The sequence below is a fragment of the Vipera berus genome (assembly GCF_964194415.1).
Source record: "Vipera berus genome assembly, chromosome: 7".
Taxonomy (NCBI): Eukaryota; Metazoa; Chordata; class Lepidosauria; order Squamata; family Viperidae; genus Vipera; species Vipera berus.
Genome location: NC_138209.1, coordinates 26,339,622 through 26,367,596, shown reverse-complemented (window position 1 = coordinate 26,367,596; position 27,975 = coordinate 26,339,622). Strand labels below are relative to the sequence as shown.

The 27,975-nt window shown below is 37.6% G+C and overlaps 1 protein-coding gene across 4 annotated transcripts in view; it reads left to right on the top strand.

Annotated features, from left to right (window-relative positions):
* The first annotated feature begins 506 nt into the window (after positions 1-506).
* TMEM131L (transmembrane 131 like) overlaps positions 507-27,975 on the top strand; it is a 65,808-nt gene continuing 38,339 nt past the window's right edge. For all 4 annotated transcript variants that reach the window (XM_081332308.1, XM_081332306.1, XM_081332307.1 and 1 more), the window contains exons 1-5: positions 507-755; positions 1,723-1,793; positions 7,773-7,816; positions 24,948-25,016; positions 25,743-25,866. In XM_081332308.1, the coding sequence (XP_081188434.1) occupies positions 632-755; positions 1,723-1,793; positions 7,773-7,816; positions 24,948-25,016; positions 25,743-25,866 (432 nt within the window). In that variant the 5' untranslated portion in view covers positions 507-631. The remainder of the gene's footprint in view (positions 756-1,722; positions 1,794-7,772; positions 7,817-24,947; positions 25,017-25,742; positions 25,867-27,975) is intronic.

Here is a 27,975-nt window from a genome sequence, read left to right as displayed (position 1 = left end):
CAAAACTCAGGCCTGATTTTTGTCCACATAAAATGGGTGAAGGAAATCAGAAATCAGAAAAAAAGAAGGGTTTAGAAGCGACCTTGGAGAGCATCTAAGGGAGAGTTTCTGCTCAAGGCAAACACTTCAGCAGGACTGATTCTGAAAGCTTCGGCCCATAAATTTGAACAGGTGCGTCTTGTGTGTGAGGGGGGAAGGCCGGCAATGCCTAATGCAGAACTGAGGGCCAACGGTTCATTCTGCAGCTTAGAACGACCGGCAGACCAGCCCCACCTTCCAGCAAACAGGGCTGACGGCCTGAATAAAAGAGCCAAAACGCAGAGTCGGGGCCTTGCAGCTGGTGAAGCCCGTCCTCTCCCTTCGGTGTCCGCTTGGCCTGCCTTCCATGTGTTTTGGGCGGCGGTAACAGCAGCCGAGTTACCGCCTCCGGGCGGAGCCCAGTGAGGAGGGGAAAGCCGTTTCTTACTCCACCGCCCTGCGCCGCGCAGCCTGCTCTATCTCTGCCGCACACGCGCCTGGAGCGGGGGAAGGGGAGGAGGCGGCCAATGCTGCTGCTGCCGCCGCCGCCGCCGCCACAGCTGTAGCTCCGCCAGCCAGCTCGGGCAGACAGGAAAGCAGCCGCCTCAGCAGCATGGCGGGGCTGCGCTACCCGTCGCAGAGCAGCTACTGCCGCGTCGCCACGGCCGTGAACCTCCTGCTCGGCGTCTTTCAGGTCCTCTTGCCTGGCTTCCGTCTGGGAGAAGCGCAGGGCCAAGGTAAAAAAAAAAAAGAGAGAGGGAGAGAGAGCCTGGCGAAATACTCGAGGGGCAGCGCCGATCTGCAGCGGGAGGTGAAGGGGGTGGGGGTCGACCAGAAGAGGACGGGGGTCTGACGAGGGCGAAAATTGAGTGAGGTTTTTTTTTTTCCCCTCGCCCCTCTCTCCGCCTCCCTTTGTGCAGCAGCGTCTCTGGCTGCTGCCTTCCCAGTCGCCGAGAAAGGGGGGGAAAAAGAGCCGTGAGCGAGTTCCCCTTTCTACCTCGTTGCTTAAAGCTTTTTTTTTAAACAAAAAGAAAAAAAACACGACCGCTCGTTCAGAACTCCTCGGGGCTTGTTTGCACGAGCGTGTGGCAGATCAGTAAATAAAGGGGTGGGGGAGCCAAACCGTCGAAGGCGTTTGCACCCTGAACGTGTGGACGCTGCTTTCGTGACTTGCCACCACCGCCCCCTCTCTTCCCGCCCTGCTCGGGCAACACGCTGCTGCCGCCGCCGCCGCCGCTGCTGGGGTTCGCGTGGCTGAGAAAACGACGCCACCCTTCGCCCGGGCTCTCCCTTCTGCCTTCCCCAGCCTGCCCCGCCGCCTGGTAGAAAGAGGGGTGGGTTGTTCGGACGTGGTCCTGCTAAGATCTTTCTTTCCCTCCCGCGACTTGCTGCTTTAAAGAATAAAAAGGCCAAACACCCGCCTTTCGCAAGCCAAGTCGGCCTCTTCACCCTCCCCTTTTCTTCGCGCGTGGTGTCTGCAGCAGCGTTCAATATGGAAGCGCCTCTTAGCCTCCAGCCGAACAAAAACAAAGCCCGACCACATGTTTGGGCCGCTCGAAAATGTCCGGTCCCAGAGCATAAGAACTCGCCTTTCTCTAACTATATTAAGGTCCAGGTTACCACAATGATCGCTTGACCTGGCTGGAAGTCGTGATTTGGCACTGATTGAGGTTTTTAACCTCTCTCTCCCCCTCCCCCATCTAGCGATTGATCCTATTCCCAATGTGGTGGAACTGTGGCAAGCAGAAGAAGGGGAACTCCTGATGCCTGCAAAGGTAAGGAAGATCTGGGAAGAGAGAAATGGCAGAAGGGGGTACGTGGTAGCACCTACAGAATAAGATCATTCTTCTCCTTGGAGGGGATTAGGTGTCTCTGGAAAAACAAATAATTTCCCTACATTGCCAGTGTTTTCCTCCACACTGTTCTGCAAGTCATGGTGGCCTTAGAGATGGTGGTGGCTGTGACTGGAAAGCAATTCATCCACATTCATCTTAACCGGATATCAGCAGCACTGCAGGCTCTATTTTTCTGTAACTTCGGAGTAAAATAATGAAGCTTATATATGAGGGGGGAAAAATACTCTGATGCTTCTGCAAGATTTCAAAATCTTATCGCGCTTGATAAATTTTGTAGGACAAATCTGTTGACATATGATGGCAGTACTGCTTCTATAAGGGAAGGTTGCTGTCAGCAGATCTCATGAACTTCTAACATGTTTGAAATAAAATCCACTTCTTTAAGAGGAACATTGTATCAGGATATGTATCAACACTATACAGATTCTCCCTGGCTCCCCATCCCTAATAAAGTGAGGTGATATAGTCACTTAAATTGTGAAGATACTCTTATTAATCTTAATTATTTTAAAATTCAAACTTTTAGAAAAATTCTTAAATGGAAGGTGAGTGGTTTTCATATACTTTTTAATAGTTACAGATACATTTTCTTTAGCAGCTATCTAGGTTTGCATTTTTTACATATTCTGTCTTGTTGTTGTTAGCTGCGAAGTCGTGTCCGACCCATCGCGACCCTATGGACAACATTCCTCCAGGCCTTCCTGTCTTCTACCATCTTCTGGAGTCCATTTAAGCTCACGCCTACTGCTTCAGTGACTCCATCCACCCACCTCATTCTCTGTCGTCCCCTTCTTCTATTGCCCTCGATCTTTCCCAGCATTAGGCTCTTCTCCAGTGAGTCCTTCCTTCTCATTAGGTGGCCAAAGTATTTGAGTTTTAGCTTCAGGATCTGGCCTTCTAAAGAGCAGTCAGGATTGATCTCCTCTAGGACTGACCGGTTTGATCGCCTTGCGGTCCAAGGGACTCGCAGGAGTCTTCTCCAGCACCATAGTTCAAAGGCCTCAATTCTTTGGCGCTCAGCCTTTCTTATGGTATATTCTGTCTACAGTTCCACATATTCATAAACAGTGCAATATTCATGACCAGTGTGATTTTCTGTAATCATGTCTTCTCCTGCTTGAGTGGGGGGTTGGACGAAGACCTCAGAGCTCTCTTCCAGCTCTAATTTAAGTATAATCTCAATGAGCTGAAAAGAGTTTATTTCTAAACACTAAAAGGGCTTCTCTGGTGCTGCCCAGATGTGAAAGGTATAACTTATCTCAGCCCCAGATGCTGCAAGAGTTTATATGGTGGATGGAGGCCTCATATGGTAATATAGCTAAAGGCCTCAAGATTGAAAGAACTTCTCCATATGATATCTTCCATGTCTACCAGAATAAATACCAGCAGAAGAGGGTCTGGCATGGAAAGAATGCATTTGAGGGACTTAATTCCTGCTTCTTAATCCCACAGTAATCATTTGTAGAGTATGATAGTTCCATCAACTCTCTAGATAAAATAATCCCTTCTCTTTGGAGTTAAATATCTACGGTGGAAGTAAAGTATGTGTGAGCGTTATTATTGAGACCATTTTTACTATGCAGGATTGATTTTATTTTTAAGTAGAGGTATGTGAATTGGTGTTTGAATGCTTATATCATTTAGTCCTATGAAAATGTAACTCCTGCAGTGATCTTGACTGGAAGTCAGATACTTGAAAACTTAGTATGTTTGTTTTCTGGTTTACCTTTTTAATTGATGAAGTGGGTATTCATTTGTTTTATCTAAATTGAAGGTAGTATATGAAAAATTGCATGCTTTTATGTTTAGTTGTAATCACTCAATCTTAGATTAATTTAAGAGTGTTGCTACCTTTTATTTATATTAATGTTTTAATGTGTGGCATTATTAGCCACTGAGTTCTGTTTAGAAAAGCAAAGGAGGGTGTCAACTTTAAGTACAATTAAGATTGCTGGTTTTTCTGGAGTGTAAGCATATTGGCTAAAATAAATGTTTAATATTGTATATTATGCCAAATTGTTATTTTCCAACATCAGTGTGCAGAAAAGGACAACAGAGTAGCTGAAAGCTTATTACTATAATGTGTTTAGCATAGTTTACGTCAGGGCTTTTCAACTTTTTCACCCATTGTACCACTTTTAGGATATGGCAACATCCGAGTACCACCAGTCGCCTAGCAAGGTGTCAAAAACCTGACAGCCCTGCAGCTTCAGCCATCTCTCGCTCAGGCTTCTGTAGTACTACCACCAGTTCAGCTCATTCCCCTCCCCCACTACCACTTTTCCAGGATGGTTGCGTACCACCTGCTAGGTGCCAATGTACCACAGGTGGTTCCCGTACCACTGGTTGAAAAGCCCTGGTTTACATAATCTGAATCAGTTTTATATTGTATTTTCATAGAGCATATAAATATTGTCCCAAATTATTCTATTATGCCATGAGTTAATTATGTATTACTAAACCAAAAGGTCTTTTGTTTCACAATGCTCTTTCTGCCTTCCTTTATGAGCAATAGTGCATGTTGCATGCAAAGTTGACCTTTGTTTCAGCCATGCGTAGTAAGGTGAAGCAACTGTCATTGCTGCGTTAGTTTAACATGCAGCAATGATTATCTTGATGAAGTAAATGAATTTTGAGAAAAGCTGAATCTCAGTTTTGTGCAATTGGAAACATTCTGTGAACATCTCCCTGTTTCTGCTATCTTGCATTTATAGTACTGTTGGTTTGCTACTATCATAATTCCTAGGCATTAAAACAGTGGTTTTGCAGTTATACATTGTTCAACAACTCTGAAGGATATTAAAATGAAAAGGCTGACTTTAAGCCTTGAGTGGAAAGATAATAGAAACATTTTTTTATGTGTGAAGAACATGTTACTTTAACAGGAAATATTTTTTCGGTAAAGGTATGCTTCAGATATTTTCTCAAAATATTTTACTATTTTTTTTTACTAATATGAGTTCCTATTCATATATAAACTTTTTTAGACACTATGAAAAATAGATTGGTTTCAGTATACCCACAGCCAGTTTTAAAAAGCAGAAGTGAATTTAGAATAAAGACTAATAATTTCTTCCTTTATCTGTTGTGAGATAGTTTGAAGTAGATTTTAAAAGAGCTGGACTGTTTTGGGTACTTCCTAAATGCCTTTTTAAAAGGAAATTCAATTTTCGGTTCATATTGTTCAGTTTCTCTGTTGGGCCTATAGTATTTTGTTTAGTCTCAATGTAAGTCTGATGCCAATTTTAGCTAGAAAGTGAATTAAGAGTTTCATTTTAAATTCTCAGTTATAAAGTAATAATACTCAGATGTTCTTATTTTAGAAACTCATGAAATGTCAAATTCAAATCTTGAGTAACTTTGAAATGTTCATGAAAAGAATTGGTTTTTTCATATTTTTATTAATTTTTTATAAATATTTTTCAATAGGCTTTTTCTAACATTCTTCAGAAATAGAAACCACAAAGCAAAAGTGATAGCGAGTATTATAAATGAAATGCTGCAGTTCAAATACTGCTTTGTTTATAAATTCTTAATTGCATTTTCCCGTATTATGTTAGTCATTTCTTGCTATAGTATATTGATTTCTGGGAATCAACTGCATTAATGCTTGTTCAACTAATGACTTATAGACAGTCTTAGTTGCTAAGGGCAATTGTACAAGTTACCATATTTTGGGCCCATCAGGGTTTATAAATAACAGGTCCATTATAAAATGGTGATACTGTGCCTAATCTCCTATGTGTCTATGGCTATCTAACTTTCTATGTAGGAACAGAAGTAAAATAAGACTGACTGTCTAGTAAATATTTTAAAGCCTTTTGTGGGTTCATTTGTTACTCCATCTTGAAAGGAGTGGTATTTTCTTAATTTTGTGGGACAAGTGTACATAGATTAAAAAAAACAAAGGCAGTGTATAAGTGTTCTAAAAAAATCTTACCTCAATTTTGTACATTCTCATAGGTATTTTATCTAAACTATGTGCTTATTTCAAGCAGTGGGCCCCAACCTTTGTGGTTTGGTGGCCCAGCTGTGGAGGGAGAGTGGAACTCGGTTGTGCGTGCGCACGGGCATACATGCATAGAGCTCAGCTTGCGCAAATGGGCTGGTGCACATGCATACACAATTCAACTTGCACAAGACACTTATGTGTTTTCCATGCAATTAAATGTGTACTATGATAAAAGAGCTAGATGCATTTTGCAATTAGGAAGAAATTGGAATTTTAATTTTCTTCATCTATATTAAGGATGTGGCATATGCGAATATGGAAGAAGAAGCTACATTCTGTAGTCAGAAATACAGTACTATTACAGTGTTGCTATTTTCCTGCCAAGTATGACAGGAAAATTAATCTCAAATAGGAAAACTTTTAGAAGTGTGTGTATTAAGTTGATATTTCTCAGAAGGGAAATGACATGTTTAAGTTTATTTGAGTGGAATACACAAGGATAATATGCAATGAATAATGGGGCTGCTCACTATGGGATTTGGAGATATTGTTTTCCCAGGGCCTAATTTATGGAAAAGAAATGCCATTTGTCATGTATTATAGATTTCTTGAACTTTGCCATGAGCCTTAATGCAGCTATTAAATGCTGCTGATAGGCTGACTGTTGTCTCTCTGTTTGTCTAGTCCTTATTATGGTTCGTCATACAATCAGCCAGATGTTCACACTGGATTTGGCATTTTTGTTTACCTATCAAGTCCTTTCCAAGGACCTGGGATAGGCAGATGTGGATGTTTGATGGTGTTAGACATATTGTCACAAGATATAAGCTGTTCTGAGTAAATCTGCCTTTTGCAATTGACTGATGGTGAATATATTAAAGCCAGTGGTGTTCAAATGATGTTCTAGGTCTAGTTCAGGGGTAGGCAACCTCGGCTCTTTTATGACTCATGGACTTGAACTCCCAGAATTCCTGAGCCAGCTGGCTCAGGAATTCTGGGAGTTGAAGTCCATGAGTCATAAAAGAGCCGAGGTTGCCTGCCCCTGGTGTAGTTGTTTGGGATTGCACCCAAAATGCCTATTTCTATTGGTACTATCTTTGCTTGCTTTTGCCACAGTTGTTCTATTTCTGTTTGCAGATCTTTGTATTTTGCAATTTTCTGCAGTTCTTTCTCTTCTCTTCCGTTGTCTCACAATACTGCCTCGTGCACCATCCAGACTTTTTTGTCTTTCACATTGATAGTTGTTAAGTCTGGGGTGTTTTGTAGTAGGTGCTTGTCTGTTTGAATTCTAAAGTCCCAGAGCAATTTAGTTTCTTCATTTTCTATGATTTTGTCTATTTTATAGCTCATCGCAGAGTCAGCCAAATGTTGAGACTGGATTTGGCATTTTTGTCTGTCTATCTAATCTCTTCCAAAGACCTGGGATAGGCAGGTGTGGATGTTTAATGTTACAGATATCGTAGCAGAATGGAAGTTGTTCTGAGTAAAGCTGCTTTTTGCAATTGACTAATGGTGGATTTGTCAAAGCCAATGGTGTTCAAGTGATGTTTGGGATTGCATCCAAAATGCCAATTTCTATTGGTACTACCTTTGCTTGCTTTTGCCACAGTTGTTCTGTTTCTGTTTGCAGGTCTTTGTATTTTGCTATCTTCTCCAGTTCTTTCTCTTCTCTTCTGCTGTCTCTCTCTATATTGTGATTGTTGTTGTTTATTTTGTTACAGTGGTCTTGTGTTATATGTCTGAAGATTTAGGCATTTACTTCAAAAAGTTTAAATTTTGCTAATAGCATTTTTTTCAAAAATTCGCATGCAAATATATGTTTGTAGTGTGGCAGCCTAATTAACATGAGCCATCACTGAGCAATACTGGCATTGCTGAAATAAAGTATTTGTAGGAAATGCATGTTCGTTGCTGAAAAGCTTTCTGGTCTTTTCTTTGTTTATTAGGCTGAATCAGAGGAGGACATGGAGGAAGATCCACAAGAGCAGAGGTAAGTAAAGTCAGCTTTCAATAAGAGTCTGACCAATTGGTCCAGCTAATCTTCAGTTATTAGTTTTTTCTGGTAATGGCTACCATAGGTTTCAATGAAGAACTTTTCCAGCTCTGTTGAGCAGCTGTGGCAGATTCCCACTGAATTTATTCTGTAGCATTCCTCGCAGAATCAGGACAACTGATACTTTAATGTATATTGTTCTTTTACTAGAGAAATGCAACACGTCCATAGCTGTAATTTGACATAATAATAGCACCCATAAATATCTTTAAAACCGTTGACATGTTCCTATTTTATTCTTATTTATTTCTCTGAGAAAATGTACTTTCTCAAAGAAACAATACTTTCAAGGGAGCAATGTTTCTAAATGCAGATCAATGCCTATCTGTTTTACTCTAGACAAATTTTATATAGAAATGTAAGCTTGGTTAGGTTAGACATAGTTCTAGAAAAATTAATATAAACAGTGCAATTTCCCCTGTTATAAAAATAACATTAACATTATTTGCTCAGTCTCAGTTAAAATACTACCCCTCTTAAAATTGGAGGTAGAGTTTCTTTCCAAAATATTCATGTAAATATTTTAAATAATGCAGAAACTTTTAACAATTTTTAAACATTTAAAACAATGCTGGTTTTATTATTTGTAGTTATTTCGGTCTCCTTACTAATATTAGGGGGAAAAAATACTTCTGCCATGTTCTTTGCAAAACCATAACCCAGGGGTCCTCAGACACGGCCACTTTAAGACTTGTGGACTTCAACTCCCAGAATGCCCTAGCCAACCATACTGGCTGGGGAATTCTGGGAGTTGAAGTTCACAAATCTTAAAGTGACCAAGTTTGACGACCCCTGCCATAACACTACTGAAGGTGGTTTCAATGCTTCCTCCGCTTTTTCTTATTCTCAAGAAAGAGGAAGATTTTATTAGGGAACCATGTGCTTGGTTGTAAGTTGTTTCATTAACTTTCCAATCGAGTACAGATATCTGTATGTTTTCTGATTCATGGATATACATATTTGAATTGTTACCAATATAATGACAAATGTAATCAGTTTTTTTCTTTACTTAGCTAGTGTTCCTTCTTTGTTGCATCTGATTACACTTGATTTTATAACTACTATACTTGCACACGCTTAACCTAATCAAGCTAAATCCAGAAACCACCTTGAACTTTTAATACTCTATATTTTCTTTATCAGTAAATTAGAAAATATGAATACATAGCAATTTCTAAAATATTAATACAATATCCATAATTTGGAACATTCCCAACATTTAATATAGCATGTAATACAGCAATATCTGTTTCTTTTAAAATTTGAGATTAATTTTAAAAATAATTGGTGATGTAGAATTCTTATTGTATACTTCAGAATATCTTTGCTTTGTCTTATTCAAATAAAATGAAGGTGAGGAAATTTTGTTTTTTATTCCCAAATTATTATATCAGATTATTTTGTTCTGTATGAAAGAGAGAATTGTTGAATGTATGAAAAAGACTGGAAGTGTTCCTTTCTAATAATCTGTGGGATTTAATTGAGGGTCAGAAAGCCACATTAATGCTGATTGTTTTCAAGTCATACATATATACTGTCTCCGCCACCCCTTAAATAAAATAAATATAAGGTCTTTGTAACTCAACTGTGTACATTCCACTAAAACGTATTTTGTCTTTAATTTTTTGAAAACACTTGAAAAATGTGAATTGAAAAAAAAATGTAGAATACATTTTTGTAATACAAATCCATTTTCCATCACTTTTCCTATCTTTTGTTAGTATCATAGTGTTCCCTAGAAATGCTGTCTTTCTGTTAGGCTTATTTACTCATTTACAGATTTGTGAAATGAAAATAATTTTAAAATTAAAAAATGTATGGCTTAATACAATCCAGAAATAGACACAGTGACTGGAGATCTTTCCCTGTATAACACTCATTGTGTTTGATCATAGTTGCTAAAGAAGTACAGAAGTACAGATTAGAAGTACAGATTAGAAGTACAGGAATGTTTAGGGTCAGTTTTCTCTACTTAGTCAACTTAGAATAAAATTCAGTATGCTTTTTTTGGTTCAGATGTGAGATCATTGATTGTTTACAGAGAGATATAGAAATTCATAACTTTAAGGAGTGTTGCCATTGCTTATATCCATATCTTTGATTGTTGTGGACTTCTGTGCAATGCAATTCACCAACTTTGGAGCATAAAGTAATTGTTGCAATAATATTACACATTTCAGGAAATAGGGACATGTTTCAAGTGCTCTTAGTATGTGCTCTGGTTTTACGGAAGATGCTGTTCTGCAAACAATTCTTGTGCAAACTATGCGCTTTTAATAGATGTGAAGCATGCAGTATGTATAAAGACATTTGTTAGACGGGGCTAAAGCTGCCATACTAAAGCTGGTGTATAAGTAGAATGGATAAAAAAGCCAGGAATTGTCTAAAACAGTCTTTCTCAACTTTGGCAGCTTGAAGATATGTAAGCTTCAACTCCCAGAATTCCCCAGCCAGCAATGGCTGGCTGAAGGTTCTGGGAGTTCTGAAGTCTACGTGTCTTCAAGCTGCCAAAGTTGAGAAACACTGGTCTAAAAGTTTCCTTGGGGGAAATAGATAAGGAACCAGGTTGTTAAGGAAAAATATCACTTGAACCAAATAAAAGAAGTTGGACATGAACACATGGGAAACCTTTCCACCAATCCCATCAGCAGCTACCAGATTTTGAAATGAACAAGGCAAGAGTAGCTACCGTTCCTGTAAAACACCAAAGCAAGCACCTGGGATAAAAAAGGGTTCTGAAGCCTGCATGCTCTTTGCATTGTCTTTTGATCCAGATTTGGTAGCTTCAGTCTCTCTGGCTGGTTGATGGCTGCTTAGTTGAGAAGGATGTGGGTAGGTGTGGATCCTTGCAGGTGCGTTTATGTGTGTGTGTGTGTGTGTGTGTATATGTGTGAGAGAGAGTGGGAGGGAGGGAGGAGGAGAGCAGTTACATTGTTAACGGTAAACTTGCGGTTACTTTAGATTCACTGGGTCTCTTGTGTATTCTTTGGAAAGAATGAATGCCTGTGTTTGGTTGAAAGTGATTGAGTGGCTGCTGATCAGTAACACTTAGGGTCACTCACTCAGACACTCACAGCCCTGATCAACAGCCACTCGAATCACTTTCAACCAAACACTGTTGATGGGATTTGTGCTTTTTTCAGGCTCATATCACCACACGGTATATTGCATATTTAGCAGCTTTTCTCTTGAGGGATAAATTTTAGTAAAAGGAAAATAAAAATTTCACTGAGGGAAAGAACTTGCAAAAAAAAGTTTGGCCTTCTATAAACGTGTATTGATTAAAAACAGGCAATGGAGCTGTGATGTTTGAAATGTTTTTATGAAAGTTGGTATAGATGCTTTCGTTCTTTTGCATTCCTGGCATTTTAAGAAAAACTTTCAACAGCATTTATATTATGGGTGGGAGGTCTGCATGCCTCATATGCCCTCTCCCAATAATATGTGGCTTTTAGTTTGATCAGAAATTTCAACTTTATCACTGAATTTCAGCAATACCATTTGTCTGTGAGGTCTAAGCATTAAGTAAAAGGAATTTATTTGTTCTTTTTACTTACATTTCCATTTTTTTTCTTTTTGAATCTGTATAGGTTAAATAAATAAATAAATCTAATGTGTGGAAGGGCTTTTGCTGCATCCTGTGAATTTCTGGAAGAATGCTCAAAGAATGAAAGTGGGTTAATTGCTGTTTCTCAAAGAATTTCAAAGCACATTGAAATGTCAAAATGTTACAAATTCTGGGATGAGTCTGGAAAATGCATGTTCCAATATTCCAAATATTTTTTGATGAGCTACAAGAAAGGGCTGAAGAAAAGGGGATAAATTATTGGAATTGCATTATGTGAAGATGCTGTACATGGAATTCAACTTAAAATGCTTTAATTCTTGTGTAAGTGAATAAATGATTTAGGAAGTCCTTTCACAAATATCCTTTTACAAAAAGGATTTGTTAAAAATAATCCCAAATTGCAGGAGTTGACTACAACCACAATTGGCACCCAGATTTCTATTATTTATTTTATTTATTTATTTATTTATTTTAATTTCATTTATATCCCGCCCTTCTCCGAAGACTCAGGGCGGCTTACAAGCTTAGCTTACAAGCTTGCTAAGCAAGGTAGTTGTTAATGAGTCACATCCATTTTACAACCATGTTTGCTATTTTGTTAAATAAATTGCTAAAGTTGTTAAGTGAATGATATAGTTGGTAAGCAAATCCAGCTTCCTCCATTGACTTTGCCTATCAGAAGTCATCTTGGAAGGTTGAAAATGCAACCACAAAATATTTCAACCATCGTAAATACATGCCAGTTGCCAAGTGTCAAACTTTGATCATGTGATCATGGGAATGCAGTAACAATACCGATCTTAAGTCTTTTTCCAGTGCTTTTGTAACTTTGGCTGCTAAATGAATGGATATAAGTTGATAACTTGTAACAGGTAATATCTGATCATTGAAGAACAATTTTATAAACTTGCATTGAAGTGCAAGTTTATCTTTCCTCCGTGTTTGATTGTACTCCATTTCCCCATTGCTCTGCTCATTGTAAAGGCCTGGTATAGAGTGTGGAGGTTGGTTGGGGGGGAAAAAAGAAAAAGAGCAGAGCATTTTGGCATTAACAAGCTTCCACTCCTTGATTTAGACCAGGGGATGGCAACCAATATTTCATGAATATTAATCTTGGAATGTGGGCATGCTGCAAAATAAAGCACAGTATTTATATTCATGGATCCAATTAAAGACCTTCGGGAAGCAAGCCAAGAAAAAAATGTGAACTGAGGAAATACCAAATATTCTTGTGAGGAGATATTAGAGTGCAATGTCACTGAATACATTTTGGATAAATGTTTTGTCGTGGCCTTATCTACGGTGACAATAATTTTTAGACCATTTTCAAAAAGTCTTCAAAGGTTGCTTTATACTTGTCAAATTAATAAGTATCAGAGTATGTCTAAAATGTCATATAAAATATGAGCAGGTTCAGAGTATGTCTTTGTTTTAAATTAATATTCAGAAAATGCCCCTCAAAAAATAAGGCAGCATGATATAACAGAGTTGGAAATGACCTTGGAGGTCTTCTAGTGTCTAACCCCCTGCTCAGGCAGGAAACCCTCTTTAAAAAATCTCTCTTCTTAAAAACGTCCTGTGTTGTAGCACCCACAACTTCTGGAGATAAATCGTTCCACTGATTAATTGTTATAATGGCCAGGAAATTTCTCCTTATTGGAGTCTCCAGTGCAATTGGAAGTTAATAAGTATATATATTGTAGACTTAATAGTTCTTGAACTATTAAAAGTTTATTAAACTAAAATTGGACCAAGAGCAAAGCAAGTAATATCCTGGGAAAGCTCCAAGAACCCCTGGGTAAGGAACTAAGGACCTTTCTCACATTGGCCAATGTCAGTGTTCATGAAAAACACTGAACAACAATGGTGTGCAAGTCAGATTTGCAAGGGAAAAGCCACTGCTATCCAAAAACATTACTGCTGACCGTTTACAGTTTGCAAAAGATAAGCCAGAATGCTGTGGATAAGTCAGAATGCTATTAGAAGAATGTTCTTTGGACAACAGATGAGACCAAAATAGAACTTTTTGGCTTCAGTGAAAAATGTTATGTAGGATAAAAGGAAACAATCCATGAGAATCGTGTATCATATATTATACATGGTGGCCCATTCTATGTCATGAAAGCAGTCAGTTTGTGTTGAACATGTGGCCCATCCTGTGTCATGAAAGCAGTTTCATGTTTGTGTCATGAAAGCAGTCAAAACTGGAGATGGGCACAGGCCAGGAGCTTGTGACTGTCCAGGCTTATGGATTTCCTTACTCTCTGATGTAAAGATAGCCTCTTCTGCCTTTGAACATTTAGAAGGAAATGAAAGTAGTTTTTCTATTGCTGAGTTTTCAGAACATTTTAAAAAGGTTGTTGCCATGTGATTCTACTTGGATTTTTCATTTTTTTAAATGGTTTTTTGTTGTTGTTAGCTGTGAAGTCTTGTCCGACCCATCGTGACCCCAATGACAACATTCCTCCAGGCATTCCTGTCCTCTACCATCTCCTGGAGTCCATTTAGGCTCATGCCTACTGCTTCAGTGACTCCATCCAGCCACCTCATTCTCTGTCGTCCCCTTCTTCTCTTGCCCTCAATCTTTTCCAGCATTAGGCCCTTCCTTCTCATTAGGTGGCCAAAGTATTTGAGTTTCAACTTCAGGATCTGGCCTTCTAAAGAGCAGTCAGGGTTGATCTCCTCTAGGACTGACTGGTTTGATCACCTTGCAGTCCAAGGGACTTGTAGGAGTCTTCTCCAGCACCATAGTTCAAAGGCCTCAATTCTTTGGCGCTCAGCCTTTTTTATGGTCCAGCTTTCACAGCCATACATTGCAACTGGGAAGACCATCGCCTTGACTATACGCACTTTTGTTGGTAGGGTGATGTCTCTGCTTTTTAGTGTGCTGTCTATATTTGCCATGGGCCAGGCTTTCCTTCCGAGGAGCAAGCGTCTTTTAATTTCTTGGCTACAGTCCCCATCTGCAGTGATCTTGGAGCCTAGGAAAATAAAATCTGTCACTACCTCCATTTCTTCCCTATCTATTTGCCAGGAATTGAGAGCGCCGGATGCCATGATCTTGGTTTTCTTAAGGTTAAGATTCAAGCCAACTTTTGCACTCTCCTTCTTCACCCGCAACAAGAGACTCTTTAGTTCTTCTTCATTTTCTGCCATTAGAGTGGTATCATCTGCATATCTTAGGTTGTTGATATTTCTTCCGGCAATCTTAATCCCGAGTGCCGCGTAACAGAGTGAGCGCCTGTTACTCGTCCCAGCTTCTGCCAACCTAGCAGTTCGAAAGCACGTAAAAATGCAAGTAGAAAAATAGGGACCACTACGGTGGGAAGGTAACAGCGTTCCGTGCGCCTTTGGTGTCTAGTCATGCCAGCCACATGACCACGGAGACGTCCTCAGACAAGCGCTGTCTCTTCGGATTTGAAACGGAGATGAGCACCGGCCCCTAGAGTCGAAAACGACTAGCACGCATGTGCAGGGGAACCTTTACTTTTACCTTTTATTGCTGTCCAGAGAGCCCTTTTTAATGAGTTAATCTGTTTATATTGTTTCAGTAATTTAAAAATGGAGACAATATTAGAGTAAGATTATCCTTAACTGAAGGATTCTTAAAAACTACTGTTAAAATTGTTCAGGTAGTACTATTTTCACACTTTAAAAACTGTTAAATTTAAAGGAGGATGCATGCTTGTTTTCCAATATTTGCTACAGTGCATAATTACAAAAATTCAGTTAATTTCATCTGTTGTCCTATTTTCCCAGTCATCTCTAATCTTTGGCTTTGGTAGCTTGAGATATTGGCTATTGAAGTGCAGAATATCTAATAGGTACTAGGTTAAAAAAGATTGTTCTGTCCAGCTTCTCTGCCCTGTAATTTTTAAGGGAAGAGTGTATATTCTTTTGCCTTCCTCTACAGGTAGTCCTTGACTAACAACTGTTCGTTTAGTGACCTTTCAAAGTTACAACAGCACTGAAAAAAATGACTAATGATCATTTTTCACACTTTTGACCATTGCAGCAACCCTATAGCCATATGATCAAAATTCAGATGCTTAGCAACTGGTTTATATTTATGACGGTTGCAGTATCCCAAGGTCACATGATCCTCTTTTGTGACTTTCTGACAAAGTCAATGGGGAAGCCAGATTCACTGAACAGCTGTGTTACTAACTTAACAACTTCAGTGATTTACTTAACAACTATAGCAAGAGTGGTTGTAAATCGGGGCAAAATTCACTTAACAGATGTCTCATTTAACAGAAAGTTTGGACTCAGTTGTGATCATAAGTCTAGGACTACCTGTATCCATCATGATTTTATAACAACAGAAACTATTGGTATACAACTCTTCTCAGAGACTCAGCAGATGATTTGTGAAAAAGGAGTTGGAACAGACTGCAGCAGTTGTGTGTATGTAGTAGAAATCTATCACAAATTTAAGCAGGCTTTTACAAATTTACTTGCCAAATAACTTGGGACAAAAGAGGGGAAAAATGTATCTTGCTATGCCAGAACACGATATTTTAAGATGATATTTTAAGAGCAAAATCAGACTTCCAAAGCTCTTTTGGGAATGTTGTGCTGTCATTTGGTAAGCTGATGGAAGGCTGCACCATATTTGGTGTTCTGATGTTCAATATTATTTTTAGTTTTCTCTGTCTCTGGATCTGTTGCCCCATGCAGTCTCTGCATTTATGAAGATGTTTCTCAGTTTAAGATCTTCCTTCAAAATACTTCCCAGTTGCTGTTGACTTTATTCCAATATAGGTAGATATTTGTAAAAACAAATGGAAAGTTTGATTAATATATCTGCTGACAAGACAATTTCCAAATGTCCTTTTTATTTTACCTGTAATGCTGGCTTCCTTCATATTTGATCTCAAACTTTGTCTTTCCCTATCCCTTATCCCTATTTACTTTTTTCCCAACTGTCTTCATTGATAATAGGATTTGTAATGCAAAAACAATTTGGAGAGGGCAGAATCAAAAAATGCTACATAATGTATTTGCTAAATAAATCATTTGCTGTAAAAGTCCCTTCCCCATATATTTTCCCATCCTTCTGTTAAATAAACCCTGAAATAATTTGCTCATCTTTAGGAATGGACATATTTGTCAATTTTACCATCTCTCTCTGTTTCCAATATCTATTTTTTATATCCCAAGACTGCACTGCTTAGTTTTCATTTTAATATTTTTAGAAAGAACCAAACCATATATAGGATCATGTATATTTCTGCTAGTATAACAAATTCCTTATCTGTATTTTCTCCTACTGTATATGCATTTGTTGGAATGTCAAATTTTTAAATATGAACAAAGAGCAACTGTTTTCTGGTTGCTGTATACATTTCGGAAATGTGGATTTGATAAACTTGTATCAAATTTTAAAAATCTTCCAATCTCCCATTAATTTTCCTGGGTCTTTATGGAAGCCCTCGTGGCAGGAAAGCCTTCTACACCTTGAGAGATTTCACAGTCAACCAACTAAGGGACAGATAGTTCATATCTAAATTTCTGTGAGCATTGACTGCAAGCTAACCTGAATTTTGTCATAAGCAGAGTTAAGTCTTATTTTGCTTCTTGAGACAATTGAAGCTTTAGTTTTTTTGGTGGAGTCGGAGTCAAAAGTTACAATTCTAGGGGAAAAATATTGAATTAGAAAGGAACTTCTTATTCAAGGAATTGTTACTTAGAAAAACGTACAGTAGGTAATTGTCTAGCCCAGGAATTCTGGGAGTTGAAGTCCATGAGTCATAAAAGAGCCAAGGTTGCCAACTCCTGGTCTAGCCATTGTAGCCAATGTAGTCCTAGGCTGCATCAACAGAGGAATAGTATATTAAGATCATATGAAGTATTAGTACCGCTATATACTGCCCTGATAAGACCACACTTAGAATACTGTGTCCAGTTCTAGTCCCCACAGTACAAAAAAAAAATAACTCTGGAAAGAGTGCAGAGAAGAACAATAAATCTGGAGGCTGAAACAAGATAAATGATTACAGGAACTGAGTATATCTAATTTAATGAAGAGAAAGACTACGGGTGACATGATAGCAGTCTTCCGATATTTGAGAGACTGCTACAAGGAAGAGGTGGACAACTTCTTTTCCACATGAGAGCAAGACAAAAAGTAACAGATGGAAACTTATCAAAGAGAGATCCAACCGGGAATTAAGGAGACACTTCCTGACAGTTAATTAATCTGTTGAACATCTTGTCTTGAGAAGTCTAGGGTTCTCCAGCACTGGAGGATTTTAAGAAGAAATTTGACACTCGTTTTTCCCAGAATGGTATAGGGTTGGACTAGAAGACCTCCAAGGTCCCTTCCACCTCTAACGTTCTGTATTCTGTACTGAGTTTCTTCATTTTAGATATGCTAGTTAAGATCTTTTATTGTTTCTATTTTTTGTATCTATATTGGTTCAGTTATAAACGTTTGAAATCTCTTGTAATTTCTGAATATCAGTTGAATTGCATTTTGTCATCTGCCTTAATTTTATTAGAATATAACCACTATTTTTTATTTTACTTGGGTTGTATTTTTTATTTTTAGGAGTATTGATTTTTTCAGGTGGCTGCCTAAAATTAGAAAGGAATTTTTACATTGTCTTATTTCCTTATTTAAGGAAGTAATTATAACTATATTTTGGATTAAAACAACAAGCCATGGTTTGGAATATGAATTTTCTTAAGCAATATTTAATATTAATCATAGTATATGACATGTTTGGTTCAAATTGCAAATCAAGATTAGATCTCTGCATTTGTGGAAGATGTATGATTTGAAGTTTTGGTAAAACAAAAACTAAGTTTATATATCATATAGTTTTGTGATAAAAAGTTACGTTCCATTTTCTAATATTAGAAGTAATAAAGATTGTTCATAAAAATAAACCTATCAGAATCGATAGGCAGAACAACATTTAAATAAATTAAGCAAAAATAATAAATAAGTTAAATAAAATCTTCAGTGTCATTTGTGGACTGCAAAATTGCAGTACCAAATTTTCAGTTTGATTAGAACTTCATTTGGATTGTAGATCTTACTTAGTCTACTAAAACAAGAAAAGATTAACACCAAGTGTCACTTTTAAAGTATGTGCCATCTTGAATAACATTGTGTGTTCAAATGCTTTTTCCACAATACTGTACTGCTTGCTATTTTCTAAATTCTGTTCAAGGCAAGTAGCAATAGAATGGATTGGAAAGACCTCTGTTTGACCAACTCTTTGACCCATGACATACATGTTTTGTTGCCATTGACTACTGTTCTTCAGTGCCAGTTTGATTTCTGTTGCAGTGTTTCCATTTAGAGTTGTTCCTCACCATTTTTCCTGTAGTCTTAAGACCAGGAAGATTACTCTCTGTAATCCATTTCTTTTCAAAATTAATTTGAGTTTTGATTTGTTTAAGATATAGCTGTCTTTAAACTTATAAAACTATATTTGCATAGAAGTATTGGTTTTATATTAGATGGATTACAGAATTGTTAAACTTTTTCTTATGTATGTATATACATATATGCCCATCAGCCAAATGTATGACATAACAAATATCACAAAAAGCTAATAGTTACTCACTTCTGTATACATGCTTATGCTGCTTACAAGTAAGGCCATATCAACCATGGTTTGTTAACCCAAGCTTATTATGATATACAAAAGAGTTTTGTGCTCCTTTTGCCTAGAAGCATAGTGAAAAATACAGGTTAATGATTTTATATTTTTGTTTTTTTCTGATTAAAAGATAAAATTCTGAAGTTTGGATAGTTGAGTGATGATAGCCTATTAGCTGCATTCAATTCGAGTGGGACTGTAAGTTTGTACAAGCTTTTCATAAAGTTAGAGAGTGCATATTACATGGATTTCTCCAAGTGGCAATTATACCACAAAACACATTTTTTCTTTGTGAAACTCTTGCTTCTGTTTTAGAATAAATAGATATTTTGAGAGAGCACCATACTGGTTCTCAACCTGCAGTTTACTTAAACTTATTTTACATAGCAGACCATAGTTGCAACAGAATTTTATTTTGAAAATATTCAATATATTCATTCAGCTCTGTGATTGACTTGAACAATTCAGCTTACCTACATTGACAGATACTTTATATAATTGCAAAATCTAGTTTGCATTGTTTATTTTAAGATTAGGAATTGGATTGTATTAATGTATAATGTATATATAATATGGCTAGGTGTAATGACATTTTACCTAGTGTGTTAACTCCTTTTTCAAATTACATTTCCTTCTTCTCTTCTTTAATTGCATTTCTCTTCTTTACAACAGAGGTATTCTCAGTGTGCATAGAATAGGGCCAAACTCTTTTTATTTCTTTAAATAACTCTTTTATTTGGAAAATATTTATCTGAAATAGATTCCATGGCTATTTGGATCTAGATTATCCCTGGTCATTTAATGGGACGACTACTGTGTATTAAAACCTTTGTTACCAAACAAAGGTTAAGCTGGATTTGCATATACAATCTCCTTTGGGATAATAGTGCAGATTGCATGGACTTTTGACCTAAGTGCTCCACATACAGATGAGATGTTCAGTATGTAAAATATCAAGTCAGAGAATGGAGCTGCTTTCATGCTAACCCCTACAACATGTACATGCTAATAAAAGGAGTTCTTGAAATTTTATTTTTAAAAGTCTGTTAAAATTCTATTTGCAGTTAACTTATTTATGTGTGTAAAGTATATTGTTAGTATATTTTAATGGATTTTATGTTTAGATTTGTCTTGCTTATATAATAAGTTTACTTTCTCCATTATTCTGGCGTACTAATAATCTCATGCTAGTGTTGGCTTCCCCCTTGGGTGTCAACTGGCTGTTCTTATGACCTGGACAGCTGATAACTTGAGGACAGCTCCAGCTGTGGCTGAATATCAATTTTATAATTTCATTTCCTCTTAGGGGAAATAACCCAGTTTGGTTTGGATATCACATTAAGATAGAGTTAAGCAAAGTTACAGTTGTGGATATGTGACTCTGGGCAGTTTGCAACATTAAAAAAATCTAAAGTATAAAATCCATACAAGTCCAAGATCACATTGTGGCAACTGGGTGGCTTTGTTCTACTTTACCTTAGCTTAGAACTTATGTATGGGCAGCTTATGGTCTATTTCTCTGGCCACATCTCTGTTATAACCAAATTATTCTATCTCCTTTTAGCAGTAATATCTATATAGTCTATCTGTTTTCTTTGTCTTTTATACATGTTGATATCTATGTGTGTAGGTGTCATTTTTGTTGTTTGAAGACAATTAGCAACAAAGAGACATCATTGAATTGGCAAAAATTTCAGATTGAACTTGACCATAAACCTTGTCAGCCTCTTCTTCAGCAATAGTGGTTAGAGCATAAATATGACCAACCTGTCACATCAACTGGTTGTCTACAAACCCTGAGTTTATTCTGTCATTGATTACAGTGTACCCAAATACTGACTCTGTTTTATCTTTTATAACTTTGAAAACAGTGCAATTACTTCTTTGCTTATTATCTTTTGAGTAGTAAGCAATATGATCTTCTAACTTAGTGTCCAATTCCAGTCCATTTCAATTCTCTGATGCCAAAGACATCAGAGTGCAGTAAATTCATGTCATCTTTCACTGTTGACCTTTCCTGTCTTTATGCTGCTCACATTCCATGTGCCTACAGTACTTCTATTTTTACAACTTCAGATTTTATTCTCTTTAACTTGCTATCTGGAAAGTCACACCATAAACAATTCTGAAAAGTCCTCAGCTCTTTCTTAGTAGCATACCTAGTGCCATCTGACCTAAAAGGCTCATTGTCCAGAATTATATGTCAATAGCCTTATTTTGTCTATCCATTTAGTTTCACCATTACATTTTCCTGGTTAATATAAAATTATGCCTTTGCCATTGTCAGTAAATTGGGTATCCGCCTCCCAAACCATCATATATCACCGCTGTGTAATATAGATAGCTGCTTCTTTTAGCTGGTGTCAGCCTTTCAAGTAGGCCAGATCAGGAAATGAATAAGAAATATTGGAACTGTGCTTTGTTATAGTAACAGAACCTTGAAAGCCTGCAGCATTTTCCCTTCCTTGATCCAGAATCAAGACATTGTTTCTTCAGATTTCTGACTATCACTTCCCTTCCTAGGGTTAATTTATGTTTTGCTGTATTAGTTCAAAGTCATCTTAGTTTTCTGTAGCTGGGCAGCTGGATGACATTCATGCCATGGATCAGGGGTCTCCAACCCCTGGTCCATGGACCTGTACTGGGCCGTGGCATGCCAGCAACCAGGCCGCACAAGCAAAGCCCCATCTGTGATATGCAAGCAGCACACAAAACCATGCCCCCTTCGTTTCACAGAGAAACCTCTCTCCACGTAACCGGTCCCTGGTGCCAAAAGGTTGGGGACCTCTGCCTTGGATCATCCTGTTGGGAATATGTACACTCCCACTGCTTTTTACTCACTCCACTCAGCAACATCCCTCACCCTGCCACAGTGAGGGAGCATAGCAGGCCTTGGTGTGACTACAAGCAATGTTGAAGTTAGGAAATGAAATGGCTGCCTGTTTTGCAAGGAAAACATTCTATTTAGGCATTTCAGTATTATAAAACAAATTGTGCTTGTTCACTGTTCATATTCTTATCTACCCATACAGTACACTACAAAAGCAGATATATATGTAACAATTGGATCTGTCAATCTAAGTATTATGAAATACAAGATCAGAAGAATTAAGGTTTTTTTAGATCAATTCCGCTAACATGGGCAAGGTTATATGACAACAATAACAAAACAGATTACAAATATACGAGCACTTACATTAAGCAGAATTTTTATGTTGCATCTGACTTTGAAGCATATTGCCTGCACCAATACTAGGTGTTTATATGATTAAAAATTGTAATAAAGTTGTAGTGCTTCTGATTGCATCCATTGAAATTAATATAGCTGTAGGCTTCTGTTCTTAGAAGCTGATTCATCCACAAAAACTGATTCAAAGGTACTGTATGTAGAAGGCTGTGGGGAATAGGTATTATGCAAATGAATGCATGGGAGAAAACTAAAAGTTGGTAGCATGTGCTGCCTTTGGCATTGTGATTAATACCTGACTTCAGTGTAAATTTTGGATAGGCTATATACAATTAAAAGTGATTCTTTATTTGAAATAGAAGCCTCTGAAAATTGGGCAAGTTTCCTCATATGAAGGTAAAAATAAGGTCACATATATGCATGCTCCTGCTTTTAATTAACAAGTCATACATATAAACTTTCAAAAGAGTCAATTTTTGAGAGATGTAGAGAAGTAAATATCAGAATACGGTGCTGACACTGCTGTACGGGGGAGCTATACTAGAAACTGATGAGGCAGGGTGTGCAGAGCCCTGCTTACTCTCTTGAACCTCTACTATCATGATGATACTGAAGTGTCTTTTGGCTTTGTACCAAATTGGAAGGCTGAGAGTCAGTATAGTTCAGTGATTTTTCCCCCCATTGAAGCAGAGGCTTTGGGACTTCAGCAACAGGAAGATCATGCAGCATATCCTGCTTTGTCCTTGTTAGGGGCAGATTGTTGCATACTACATTTGCTTGTTGTGACCAACGAAGAAGTATTGAAATATTCACAATTTTAAAAAAAAGAATGTCCAGAAAAAGATTTCATTCTTTTGGTTCTGAGGAGAGTGATGATCTTTCCCTATAAGATCGTGCCCAGAAGATAATGTAGTAGGGTTTGCTCTTTCAGTATCTAACTCTTCTACAACATTCAATCCTGTTCCAATGCTATTTAACATCTTAATGAAATCACCAGGGTACATCAGGTAGAGATTTGCATAGTATAAATATGCAGTAACAATCAGATATGTATCTTTGTGTTCCATATGGAAGAAAGTGATGCTTGTAAATATTTCCTACCATGTTCCCCTGAAAGTTAGACCCAGGCCAATAGTAAGCTCTAGCTTGAGTTTTGGGTGTGGGACTAATATAAGCCCTACTCCAAAACTAAGCCCTAGTTTTGGGGTGAGTTACACCCCTAAAAATCAAGCTAGGGTGGGTGTAGGAAGGTGAAGCTGCCCCACACCTACTTACCTTACCGGCAGGACCACCACAGCCAGGCCTCCCATGCCCCGACACCTGTCATGCTGCTGCTTGACGTCTTCTGTGGCTGCTTGCCGCCACTTGTGGCCAGACACCATGTGGCACATTGCACCGTAGCTGCTCCTCCCGGCAAGACACCGCATGGCGCTTTGGGCCGTTTTGTTGCTTGCATGCTTCAGGCCACTTCCACTGCTTGTGCAGTGCTTCAGGCCACTTCTGTTGCTCGCGGCAGGAGGCCACATGGTGCTTTGGGCTGTTTCTGCTGCGGAAATGGCCCAAAGAGCTAGGCGGCGTCCTCCCACGAGCAGCAGAAATGACCCGAAGTGCGGGAGCAAAAGAAGTGGCCCAAAGCACGTGACAAAGAGAAGTGGCCCAAAGCGTGCAAGCAGCGGCAATGCCCCGAAGCACCATGCGGCATCCTGCCAGGTGGAGCGGCAATGGCGCAATATGCCACATGGTGTCTGGCCACAGGTGGGAGCAAGGAGCTGCAGAAGAAGTCAAGCAGCAGAGCAACAGGTGTTGGAGCTTGGGAGGCCTAGCTGCAGTGGTCCTAACATAAGACATTCTCCAAAATCAAGACCTAGTGCCACTTTTGGAGGAAAAAAAAAAAGACCGGGTCTTAATTTGGGGGAAACATGGTACACTTGATGATGAACTAGATGAGGTAGAAAAAGATTAAAATTTGGATACGTGATCAAGATAACTATTATTTCATTGGAAACTGGTCTTGATAAGCATTGATAAGTCCTAAATGAAGAAGTACTCCTTGGTTGTCACTGTATTTGCAGGAGATAACATTTCTGGTGTACCAGATACAGTCTTTCTTGAGGCACTTAGATTTGGTGATAGTTATCCATGTTATTGTTACTTCCTGCCTGAATTATTGCAAAGCACAATAATGCTAGTGTATAAATGCTGGTGTGTTTTGTCCAAACTGTCAGGTCTGTTTTCTAGGAATTTTTCACTCTGTGGTCATGTTAAACTACAGCTGCAGAAAATGTTGAATGAATACTCATTGGAATAAACCTGTTTACCTTCCCCCTTCACCCCCAATAGTTGCATGCAAATTAAACCAGCAAGCCTCAGCTGCATAAGAATAATGACAGAGTTGACTTCTAAATGATGGTATGGCAGCTACTTATATGCCCTTCATATTCTCAAACACTTTTAAATTAGCCATTACAGAATAGTTTATATGTAACTGAATTATTTAAAAAGGATTTATTACATTTGGATACAATATTCTGAAATCTAGTATCCAGTATTCAGAATTTTCTATAGTTTAGCAATACAGAAATGGAATTAACTAAAAAAAACCAAGCACTAGATGTCACACTATACATTTAATTGGAGTGTTTACATATATTCTCTTATCTAATAAGATTCTATAGTTATTGCTATATTCTTTTTCAGATTTTCTGCAAAAATGCCTGATGGCAAGATTCTTCATTTTCATCCTTCTATTCTCCATTTTGGAATGCAGTGAGTATTTTTCACTTTTTCAGAATAAAGGCAAAGTAATACCTATAATACAAAAATAATATTTTCAAGAAAACAGCCTTTTGCCTATTTTCCTTTCTCATTACAATTATTTTATAAGATGCATCAATATTTTCAGGGTGATTATGAAAAGTAAATAATGGGCAACATATACGAAATATTTTTTTAATTATGAAAGAAGCACATTAGCTAACTTTTAAAATAATTACAGCTCTTAAGAGGAATATGTAAAACGGCTATATTAACTTGTTTTATAATCTAAACTGTTTACCTATTTGTATCATAGTTTTAGTGTTATATCAAACCAGGGTTTGTTATGTGATCAAGGCAAGGCTCACGTGTTACTATGTTGAGTTTCCGATACTTTCAGCTATAGTTTGTCCTTGTCCTAAAACCCAATTCTGCATATTCAAGCAATACTCTTCTGGTTTGATTCTGCTTTGAAAAGCACATAAAAACAATATTTGAATAATACATTGAAATCAGCAAATTTTGAGAGAGCCACAGTACTACTAGGAAAGGAGAATTTGTGTCATTGTAAAACATGGCTTGATACTTTGTCCTCCGTTAGTACAAACTGTTGAAAATAATGTTATTTTTGTGGAATATACTTCTGTAGTAGTTTGAGTGTTGAAATTGAATTGGAGCAATAATAATAATACATTATTTTAGCACTGTCCTCTATTTCACCTTTTCTTGTTTCCCTAGGTTACTGGGGCTACCCAAAGCTAAAATGCTCTATGCTTACAACCCTAATAAGGATAGAGACATTCTAGTGAATTCAGTGTTTACAGCAACTAGGCATTTTCATGTGTCCCCTGCTCATAGCAGAGTGAGTATTTTAATGTATTTTTGAAAATTACGTTGCAGTAGCATGCCAATTTTTGCCAAAATGGCAATGGTTATGTTTGTAGCTAGATCAATTTATAATTAACAAATGAAGCTACATTCATTCGTATCTGAAAAGAGACTGACATTGACTTGCTGCTGTCATATTTTATTTATTACATTTTATTTTATTTATTAAACTTACTGACTGTCATCTTACCTCTTGGTGGCTTACAATATTAAATTGGAAGAGGGAATGCATTGAAGGGGATACAAATTTTTTATTACTTGGTAGAAAAAATATAGCTTGTTATAAAAAAAAACCCTCTTCTATCATTTAGAAGACACACATTTTGTCTGAAGCAAATACTTGCAAAAGAGCAAACATTGCTTGTAAAATACACAGTTGCAAATAGAATGTTATATTTTATCAAATGTACACAATACTTAAGTATTATTCTTTTATATTTTACTAATGCATGGCTGTATACAAATGTTAATAATAAAGCATTCAGTATAACCCATTTACAAGAGAAACTTTGATCCAGTGACTTCTAACAATAATTGTTATATCCCAATGATTTAATTACTTTTCTGGAATTTTAGAATACTAGTGATTTAATAGCAAATGCAGAACTGCTTGTTTAGGGCAACCTGAGTGATTTATGATTGCAGGCAGTGCTTGACCACATTTGACCCCAAAATTTCTGTTGCTAAGTGAAACAGTGAATTTTATCCCATTTTATGACCTTTCTTGCCACGGTTGTTATGTGAATCATTGCTGTTAAGTTAGTAATATGATTATTAAATAAATCCAGCTTCCCCATTGACTTTGCTTGTCAGAAGGTCACAAAAGGTGATTACATGACCCTGGGGCACTGCAAGTGTCATAAATACATGCCAGTTGCCAAGTGTCCCAAGTTTTGATGGGGATGCTGCAACGGTCATAAGTTTGAAAAACAATCATTTTTTTTCAGTGCCATTATAACTTATAATGGTCACTAAATAAATGCTTGTAAGTTGAGGACTGTCTGTATAGAAGACAGTTCCAGCATTCTAAAGTGATATGTGAATCAGTTTGAAAGTACATATGCAACTGATTCAATATTTACAGTAAATGTGTACATTAACAGTCTTGGATAGGAATATTATTGAGAGACTCCTTCAGTGCCATCAAGGACACGTAGGTATATCAATGTATAGGCCTTTGTATGAGGCCACAGGAATGTGATAAAAGGTTTGGGGAGGAATACAATACATAAGCAGATTGTAAGAGAATATTAAATATCAGCTCTGCCCCTCTCCACATTAAGATCTAAGATTGAGGTTTTCTCTATGCTCACCATAGATATAGATTGCAGGTACACCTGCAATGAATTCCCTCCCCATTCAGTATCCGTATTATTATACATGTTCTTGTTACCCTCTCTGTAGCTACAGGTAAGTCCTTGACTTAAAATCATAGTTTGGGACCAGAATATATGTTAGTAAATTGCAGCCATAAGCTGAGTCATATCTGATTTTATGACAATTTTATCACAGGGGTTAAGTGAATCTTCACAGCTGTTAAGCAAATCATATGGTCATTAAGTGAATCCAGCTTCCTCAATGGATTTTTTTTTTTGCCAGTTGTGGTTGTAAATTGGCAAAGAAAGATTGGAAAACGTGATCATGCGACTGTAGGAGGCTGCAACCTGTCATAAATACAAGGCAGTTGCCAAGCGCTCAAATTGCAATCACATAACTGTGGGGTAGTGCAACAGTTGTAAGTGCGAGTATAGGTCATAAGTCACTTTTCCCGAGGCTATTGTAACTTTATCAAACAGTTGTAAATCAAGGACTACCTATACAATGAAGTCTTTATGCCTTGGTTCTATTTTACCATACTGAAACACCTGAAATCAATCTTGAGTTTTATGTCTCCTGAAAATTTGAATCCCCAAATTGCACTCAAACTACAAAAAGTTTCTAACACAATGACACAAGTTGTAGCTACAATACTCATGTGCGCAACAACTGCATTACTAAAAGCTGAAGTACTAACCCCTTTATATTGTGCTACACTTCCTTAGAAACCTTTCTGTTGGAGGCCATTTGAGGCTCTGGTGGTTAA